Raw genomic sequence first — 8,997 nt, forward strand, 5'->3', positions numbered from 1 at the left:
ACCACAGTCTGTAAACTATGCCAACTGTTTCCAAAATGTCATTCTTCTTGACCTGCATATAAAAGAATCTTTTTAGCCAATTTCTTACAGGTTAAGCCTCTTAATCAAACCACAGTATGTAAACTGAATGCGGGGCTGGCCAGGGCATAGTGGTTGACTGTTTCCAAAAAGTACAAATCTTCTTATGACCTGCATATAAAAGAATCTTGGAGTAGTGGCCAATTATCTACCAGATACAATAGAACATATAACACTGCACAGGTACGGGAAAAGATTCACGAAACTAGAAGACAATGTTAATTTCTTTCTTTATCTGGAAGAATGGCTACGTGTATTCATAATTCAACTCCAGTTTTGACCTGGAAATATCAATAGGCTGAATCATAAGTTGGACAGAGAACTCAATTGCTTTGGTTGCAACTGATGGATGGAATTCACACCGTCATGAACCCATGATGAAATTAGATGGTGGGCGATCGCGTAAGGTCCGGGAACGAACATCGGCATAAGCTCTCGGCTTCCAGTATTCAAGTCTGCCGAGGAGATCTGAGCTCCTTCAAGACCCTTGCAGATTTGGTTAACTTTCAATGCAGTCGTCTTCTGAGTTCTTTCATATTCGTCATAGGTAAGTGCCTTTCTTACATCCTCTCTTTTATGCCAGCGAGCATCTGGAAAGAAGAGAAGGAAAATATAAACCAGTTTTATAGTTTGCAAAATTTAGCATCACACGTTGAGAGTAGTTACCTTCAAGCTCTGCCTTGTCCACATGAATATCGAATGTTTTGGCATATGCAAAGAAACCCATCATTAACTGGCATGGCATATTGCCAGACCCAACTGAGAAAACCAAATACTTAAAAAATAAAAAAATAAAATAAAAAGTTAACAAGAACAAAGAGAAAATTCAAACATGAGCAACTATGCTTGTCTTCTTCTATCATCTAGTCAGGGAAGATGCAAAAAGTGAGCCAGCACATTTTGTTTATTTTCTGTCATGAACTTCTCTAAGAAAATAAAAGATTAGAAGTATTCATGAACCATGTGGCATTAGTATTTAGGGCATTACCATATCAACAAAATTTCACGTAGCTAAGATACACAACTAAGTTTGATAGTCGAAACTGCCTTTCCCCTTTTTTGACTTGGGTATTACTGTCTTAGGCTTATTATGTGTGTGAAATTTTATATTTAGTTCACTTTCTTGCTTCATTCCTTGTGCAAATAGTATTTGCCAGAAAAAGTTAGAGCAAGATATTCTTTACAAAGTTATATACTAAGAAGAAACAATGGAGCAGAAATCTATTTGACTGGTTCCTCCCTCACGACAGGAGGTTCTTTGAGATTACCTTATTCAACAAACCTATTTATTTAGTTATAGTTTTGGACAAAGTTACCAGAATTTTCACAAAATAAGGAATCTTCCAAATGAATAAATGCAGACACAGGTTTCAAGTTTAACTAAGAATGTTCTGAAAAGATTAGGTAAATGAGTTTTGCCAAACTTTATGAAACTGTGATATTATTGGAGACTGTACTTTCTAATTATTTGTTTTTTTTTTCAGTATTAGCTGGTTGATATAGCTATAGCTATGTTTGTTGGAAACATCCTAATTATGGAACCTTTTATGTTTCCATTAGCTTTTCCATCTCTTGAATGTCAAGAGCAATCCATCACACACGGATTATAAGAGAATTACAATTTAAATGTCAAGTATACTCTTTAGAAACTATGCTTAAAAAAATTAGGATTGTTTTTCATGACAAAAAAAATTAAATGTTGTTTAAAAACTTGTGAGTTTATGTAACAAACAGGAGTAATTTCCAAAAGAATATTCTGAATGCAATGCCAATAATTCTGTAAAAGCCTACCAAATAACCCCCACATGTCATGCCTTAAATATATCAAACTGAAGAGACAGGTAGGTACCAGGCCATGGCTGAGAACTGTGGTAAACAACATCACCAACTTCAATACCAGTCTCTTCCAAAGTTTCTCTTCTTACTGCCTCTTCTAAGTTCTCCCCTGGCTGAGAACATATAAAAGTTAAAGAGTTGTGATCTTATAATGCAGAATTACTATTTAAACTAACATTAAAAACAACAAGTGTTCAAATTGCATCACAAAGTAATTCATTGTATGTCATCATACCGATTGTCTTGCTAAACAATGCAATAGAATCTGAATATGATATTGTGATACCAATACCTCTATAAAACCTGCAAGACAACTCCACATACGAGGAGCAGACCTTGACTTGTGACTCAAAAGTGCACAATCATTCTCCTTGTCAATAACTAGCATAATAACAACCTGCTCCGAAGCACAATCCATATGCACATCAGTGAGCGAAGTGACCAGTTGAACAGTGACATAAGTGGAGGATGAAACTATACAGGATCAACTCGTGGGTATATTTTCTTTCTGCAGGACCCGTTGGTGCATTGCTTTCGCCTTCCAGCATCAACGAAAGCTGTGGGAGTTCCACAGTGCCCGCAAAAACGTGATGTTTTGTGCCACTCTAGTAGTGCCCCAGCCTGGTCATACCAATGAATGAAAGTTCAAAACTTACATAAAACATGGCACCACAGAGAAGGAACAGATAAAAAATTCAGCAAACATTTTTAACCAACTTGCGGACTGAAACTGTAAGATGACAGATAGGAAGGGGCACCATCAAGAGGCAACATAATCTAAGCCAATCGGCTTATTTGAGATTTTAGGTAACAATGATAAATTTGGTAGCTCCTGTGGTCATTAATCCTATCAAAAAACAAGTGCCTGAATTGGTTGATCATATAAACATTCATCCTGATATGATTATCGATGATGGGTCTCATACAAAATGGTAAAAGAATAAAAGGTAAGCACATCTTACATGTCCGGCAATTGCCAACTCTCCCATTGCATCTGCATCAGTCCAATCAGTAGCAACCATCAGGGTTCTTAGATCCACGAAGCCATAACCATCGCCACCGTGACCCAGCTCAAGGTTTACTGCGTCAGAAACGTCAACCGCCCAAGAAACGATGCCGTTTTCCTCCTCAGGATGCGAACCCAAGTAGACAAAAGATTCCGCCCCGATACGCCTGACTTTCGCAGGAGAAACCCACCCAAGGCTCCACTTTGAGCCCGAATTGGAAGTGGAGACGAAGGAGCGGGCCAAAGCTCGGCCCTTTCGAAAAGGCAAAACCCTAGAGACAGCAGACGAGTCATCGTCTCCCCCGGAGAGGAAAGACTTGAGGGCGTCAAGGGCGGAAGTGGGGGAGGAAGAAGGGTCCGAATTGGGGTGGCTGGATCTCAGCGGATTGCCGGCGAAGGCGTGGGATTTGAGGTTGATGGGCATGGCTACGGCAAACCAAAAGGAGGAGGAGGATCGAGTTCTCACTTCTTCGAGGAGCAGAGGCGGCGGCGAGGCCTTCTGCAGCCAGGCGCGAAGTTGAGAGATCGCAAACGGGCGAAGCAGGAGGATGCGGACCCTTCCGACGGTGGATGCGATGGAAGTTCTGGAGATCTGACGATAGATATGAACCGAATGGGAGACGTTTGTGTTGAAGGCGGGAAGTGTGCCACGTGGTTGCACTCATCAGCATCGCGAATTGGTGGACGATGGCACGGTGCCGTGCAGCGGTTCGTACCGTTCCACAAAAAAAAATATTTTTAAAAAATTTAATGATTATTAAATACAGATGATTTTTAAAATCTTAAATTCATATTAACTTTACACTGTTGTGCTCCTAATTTTTTTTTTAAGTTTGTTAATATTCTTTTTTTTTTATTTTCAATTATTTAGGATCTTCAAATCATTTTTATCTTAATTTGTGATCTTAGCGTTCTCCTAAATCTATATTTTTTTCCAAATTTGAGTGATTTAAAGCTATCAAATACTTGGTAAGGCCTCAAGTTTGTAAGGTTCTAATGGTCCATGTCCATATATAGCATTGCACGCTTGGTGGTCCTCTCAATTTGTAAGTGTTCATTTTTTAAGGTATCAAACATTTTTATCAAAAGTTCTTAAAGATTTTAAAGAGCTTTGTTTAATTATTATGTCGAAATCAAATTCTCAACAAAATTTTTATATATAGTTTGACAAAAAAAATATAGACCCAACTACTTGTCACGTTTTATATCTAACTAATCAATGGTCCGAAAGAAAGGACAAAATATATTATGGCCAAGACCATAAACTAATCAAAGAAACTCTCTTAGAATTGAAAACTAATAAAGAGCACGTACCATCTTCTTGTTCGCATGACCCATCATTTTGCTAGTGAAAATCCACAGAGGGCATGATTCTAGCCATAAACCCCGGGCCTAATTATTGCTTAAGTAAATAATTATAATTGCGTGTTAAGTCCCATCCATATCATTACAGCGAGCATCAAATGGACTTCTCTTCAGGCAATTAATGATGTCCTTGTAAATAGTTTCTCATGACATTATGCCACGAACCCCACCTCGTTTAATCATGCATGGTTTAATAATATAGCTCGTATAGTATCATGAAGCTAACCAACGTACGTCGTCCATTGCACTTCATCATTCGAGTGTTTTAGAGTGAAGGCATGATTGGCGGCTATATATCAGGGAGAGTTTCATAAATCCATTTGTTCTTTAAAAAAGGGTAAAAAGAGTGGCAAATCTAAGGCAAGAGAGTCCCATCATTGCATGGATATTTGCCATTACAATTTCTAGCACGCATGATTAATACTCTGGTAGATCGATCATTTTGTCCATCACAAGTTAAATTATTACAGTGACAAGAGTCCCATGCATGATGCATGTTTTAAACCTACTGGTTATGATGAACGAATCCACATTTTATCTAAGTGAGATAATGAGAAAGTGATCAATGCAAAGTCTTCCATGATTGCATGCATGCATGCCTCTGAGCTACGTATATAAAAACAGCTCTCCATGTAGAACTAGCATGCAGTACTGTATATCATACGTACAGGAAGAGATTTCATTTGCAATTTCCTTGCATACGCATGCACCTGCAGCTCATCGACCTCAGTGAGGCAGTGGGGGCTCACTTATAGTCAAGATATATATATTAAAAAAGACCTAAAAAAGGTTTCAAGTTCACCAAAAGAGAGACCATGACAATGATAACTCACAAGTCAAAAGACTACAAGGACCCAAAAGAGAAACCAAAAAACAAAGTGTGAGACGAAAAGCATAACAAACAGACAGTAGTAACTGGATAAGGCGGAGGAATTTTAATTTTTCCCCTCTAAAGTTTAATTTGATTCTTGAGACAATAAATCAAATTAAATTAAATTTTAGAGGGTAAACTAAAATTTGCCATGATGGGGTTCTAAGTGTATATACGCACGCAAAAGAAAAGAGTAGTTAGAAGTAATCAATGCGGCGAGGGATTTGGTAAGGCTCATGATCCTTTTGCTTTTTGTTCAGCTTTTGAGCCACCGTCGCAGCAGGTGCTCTGCAGCTGCTCCTGGCTCTGTTTCTGGGCACCTCCGGTGGGCTTACCGACCTGATGAGCGCCCAGTTGACGCCCTTGAAGAACTCGTGCCGCTTGATCTCGGCGGCGCCCTTGGTGCTTCCGATGCGCTTTTTGGGGTTCTTCGCCAGCAGCTTCGCGATCAGATCTCGGGCCGTCGCCGTAGTGTCGTCCGTGTTCTTGTTGGGATCCGTCGGGGATGGCGTCGGCGGGAACGCGAGCGGTTGCTTGAGGATGTTGAGGAGGGTCTTCTCGTTGTCCTCGCCCTTGAACGGCGTCCGGCCGTGGATCATCTCGTAGAGGAACACTCCGAGGGCCCACCAGTCGACGGCGCTGCCGTGGCCGCCGCCGGAGATCACCTCCGGTGCGAGGTACTCGTGCGTGCCCACGAACGACTTCGACCGGGCGGCGATCGGCTCCGCCACCAGCTCCGGGTCGACCTCGATCTGATTCTCCTGCTCCGCCTCTTCCGGGTCGTCCGCGGAGGGGTTCTTTTTCGGGGGTGGCCGCTTTGCCTTTTTGTCGCCGCCGTAGAAGCAGGAGAGGACGGGTTGCATGGGCGGCACGCAGGATGCGGCGGAGCTCTTCGCCGGGAGCTTTCCGCCGCCGAGGCGTTGCATCATGTGGAGTTTGGGGACGACGTCGCACTTGAGGGAGAGATCGAAGTCAGAGAGCATGATGTGGCCGTCGTCCCTCACGAGGATGTTCTCCGGCTTCAAATCCCGGTAGACCACCCCCATCATATGGAGGTACTCCAGCGCCAACAACGTCTCCGCCGCATAAAACCTGTGGACGCAGGAGTTTTGTTTGTCAAAATGCTCCACCGGTACGGAGATGAAGGGATTTGAGAAATTTACCTGGCGGAGGAGATGGGGAAGCGGCGGGCGGCCTGGCGCTGGCGGAGGACATGGAGGTCTCCTCCGGGGCAGAACTCCATGAGGAGGCAGGAGTAGTGGGCAGCTTCGAAGTCGGCGTAGAGGGTGGGGAGAAAAGGATGGTCAAGGGTGCGAAGGATGTCCTTCTCGATCTCCGCGCGGTGGAGCTTCTTGCGGAAGGCAAGGGCCTCGCGGTCTACCACCTTCATGGCGTAGAGGCAGGCCGGCGCCGGGGCGCGGAGCTCGCACAGGTACACGTTGCCGAGGTCGCCGCTGCCGAGGCGGCGGAGGAGGCGGAAGTGGTCGAGGCGGATTTGGCCGGAGGAGGCGGCGCGGAGGCGGCGGATGGCCTCCCACTCGGCCTGGTTCGCCTTGTGGGGTTTCATCTTCGGTTGGTGAGGGCCAGCGCCACCGGTATCGCTGGCGGTGCCGAAGCTGGAGCTGCCGAAGCTGATGTCGCTGATCCAGCTGCGGCGGGAGTCGATGGCGGTGCTGAAGGAGGATCGGACGCTGTCTCTGTCGGAATCGTCGCGGCCGGCCAAGGCGGCGGCCTCCATGGTGCGTCGGCGAGACCGGGCGGAGGGGTGCATGGATTTGGAGACGCAATTCTACAGCTCATCACTTCACTTCTTTCGCGTGTATTTATAGAGGCTAAACTCTAAGAAAGCAAAGAGCCAATGAGCGTGGCTGCGAAGGTCATTATAGTAATTTCCGACCTGCTTTAAAAGTCGTAAATTTAAAAAAAAATACATAAATATAAATACTTAAAAGGTTTTATGAGTTTTTTTTTTCAACTAAAAAATTGATTAATATTTTATACCATTTTACAATGATAAGCTTGAATATCATTGTACAAGTACAAAGATAAATCTTGTGAATAAATGAAAGGATGACTCTTGATTGAATTGCAATGAAAAAATAATTAATTGTAATAGTAAAACTAATTTCAAATTCATATTTTGTTTAGGGATGAAGTTAGAAATTTCATATTAAAAGAGAGCAAAAGATATATATTTAAGTTGAGACAGGACGACCGTATCGTTGATCCATATTTCTATACCTTTATATCTCTACGTCTTTTGTACTAAAAATACTGAAGGGGGAGCGATTGTCGTCATCGCCTCCCTGGTTCATCCCTGATTTTGTCCTATTATGATCTAAATTATTTTATTGACCAAACCACTTTCAAATCAATTAATGGATAATTATCATATAATAATCACTTGATGATTGCTACCCATTGATCAACCAAACAAAATTTGTTTGCTCAATCACAATGTTGGGTCAACTAAACTAAGTTGTTCGGTCAATCAATATAAATACTAATAGTTGAAGCCTTTTTTAAAATTATTTTCTAGGTAACTTATATGATATATTTTATTCAAATTTATAAATATTTTACATTAAGCAACTCAATTAAATTGTCAATCACAAATTGCTTATTTAAATATACTTATTAAATATCAAAATCATTTGGGAAGGACTAACAGAGATTACCCTTTCAAACAAAACAAAAAATCAAGCATGTTCTAACGTGTTAATAATGTGGTTCAAAGACTTTGTGTTATGATGCACACAAAGTGTCACCTTGAAATATCTACTAATTCACTCTTTTAAATAAGAAATTTGGATAGATAAGTAAAATACATTACTAAAACTCCTTACTATGGTGATATGTGGAGCACTATATGTAACCCTTAACTAGATACTCTATAATTGAAAAAAAAATCTCGAGATCATTTACTCAGAAATACTATTAACATCGTGTTCGCTTCTCGCGGCCAACTGATTATCCTTAGTAAGCTCTCAACATTACTAGAGGTACGTATTTTAGTCGATAATTAATAGGTACCTTTTAAACCAAACAAACTCTCTAGATAACTTATTTGACCCCAAACACATAACTTGTGAGTACCCACCCTCTGGGGCTTAAGATGAAGCTCTGTAGATAATTAACTCTATCTAAAAATTAAACCCTAACAATACAATCAATTTATTAAACTAAACCCAATATATATATATATATATATATATATATATATATATTATATTGAATAATACAATACACTGTATTTGATCATAAACAGTAAATAAAATAAATAAAAGGAAAAGAAGAAGAAAGGCTGAATTATATTTGTTAAACAGTTGAGCTCTTCAAGCAAATTAAATTTTATAGGAAAAACATGGAAGACCCGTGCCACAAATTAAATACTCCACCTCTTTTACTTCTCCTTTTTTATTCCCTTTTCCTACTTTTAATTTATTTTAATATAATTTCTTGGTAAGCTCAATCCAAAGAACATGTGAATTCATTTACTTGTAGAATGCAAATCCAAAACTATCTACTATGAATCTAAGGCATGAATATAATGCATAGTTGGTTGGCTCGAGTAGGTAATAATAAGAATGGACATCCAAACTCAAAAACTTCAAGTAAAAAACAACAAATTGATCACAAGTTCAGTTTTGGTGTATAACTTTAATTTAATTGCTTTGCTAATTGGTTTATTCAGAAAATAAGCTTGAATGAAGTTCAGAAAGAACAAGAAACCTACAGCTAGCTGCATTTTCTTGTTCATAAGTCAAATCTGGTCTCCAGTTCAGCGATCACAAAAGAGAATATAATAAGTGCCCAGAATGAAACCATCGGTTACAAAACA

The 8,997-nt window shown here is 40.5% G+C and overlaps 2 protein-coding genes across 2 annotated transcripts; both read right to left on the minus strand.

Moving 5' to 3' along the window:
• Nucleotides 1-235: 235 nt before the first annotated feature.
• LOC141815268 (nudix hydrolase 19, chloroplastic-like) lies at nucleotides 236-3,410 on the minus strand. The gene is made up of 6 exons (XM_074703191.1): nucleotides 2,877-3,410; nucleotides 2,395-2,535; nucleotides 2,207-2,311; nucleotides 1,928-2,027; nucleotides 745-837; nucleotides 236-668 (listed from the first exon to the last, which is right to left on the minus strand). The coding sequence occupies exons 1-6, from the start codon at nucleotides 3,342-3,344 to the stop codon at nucleotides 382-384; spliced, it is 1,194 nt and encodes a 397-aa protein (XP_074559292.1). The 5' UTR covers nucleotides 3,345-3,410; the 3' UTR covers nucleotides 236-381.
• Nucleotides 3,411-5,050: 1,640 nt separating this feature from the next.
• LOC141814332 (protein kinase PINOID 2-like) lies at nucleotides 5,051-6,927 on the minus strand. Its single transcript, XM_074702275.1, has 2 exons — nucleotides 6,320-6,927; nucleotides 5,051-6,248 (listed from the first exon to the last, which is right to left on the minus strand). The coding sequence occupies exons 1-2, from the start codon at nucleotides 6,925-6,927 to the stop codon at nucleotides 5,354-5,356; spliced, it is 1,503 nt and encodes a 500-aa protein (XP_074558376.1). The 3' UTR covers nucleotides 5,051-5,353.
• Between the last annotated feature and the right edge of the window lie 2,070 nt (nucleotides 6,928-8,997).

Source organism: Curcuma longa, chromosome 21 (assembly GCF_044706935.1).
Source record: "Curcuma longa cultivar G26 ecotype Majalengka, Jawa Barat chromosome 21, ITB_CL_G26_1.1, whole genome shotgun sequence".
In the NCBI taxonomy this organism is placed as follows: Eukaryota; Viridiplantae; Streptophyta; class Magnoliopsida; order Zingiberales; family Zingiberaceae; genus Curcuma; species Curcuma longa.

Excerpts from the sequence above, each read along its gene's own strand:
- LOC141814332 (XM_074702275.1), bottom strand. The coding sequence starts at position 6,927 with ATGCACCCCTCCGCCCGGTCTCGCCGACGCACCATGGAGGCCGCCGCC. Across the intron at positions 6,249-6,319 it reads TTCCCCATCTCCTCCGCCAG|GTTTTATGCGGCGGAGACGT; the intron begins GTAAATTTCTCA and ends CTGCGTCCACAG.
- LOC141815268 (XM_074703191.1), bottom strand. The coding sequence starts at position 3,344 with ATGCCCATCAACCTCAAATCCCACGCCTTCGCCGGCAATCCGCTGAGA. Across the intron at positions 838-1,927 it reads CAGTTCTCAGCCATGGCCTG|TTGGGTCTGGCAATATGCCA; the intron begins GTACCTACCTGT and ends TGGTTTTCTCAG. Across the intron at positions 669-744 it reads GGACAAGGCAGAGCTTGAAG|ATGCTCGCTGGCATAAAAGA; the intron begins GTAACTACTCTC and ends TCTTCTTTCCAG.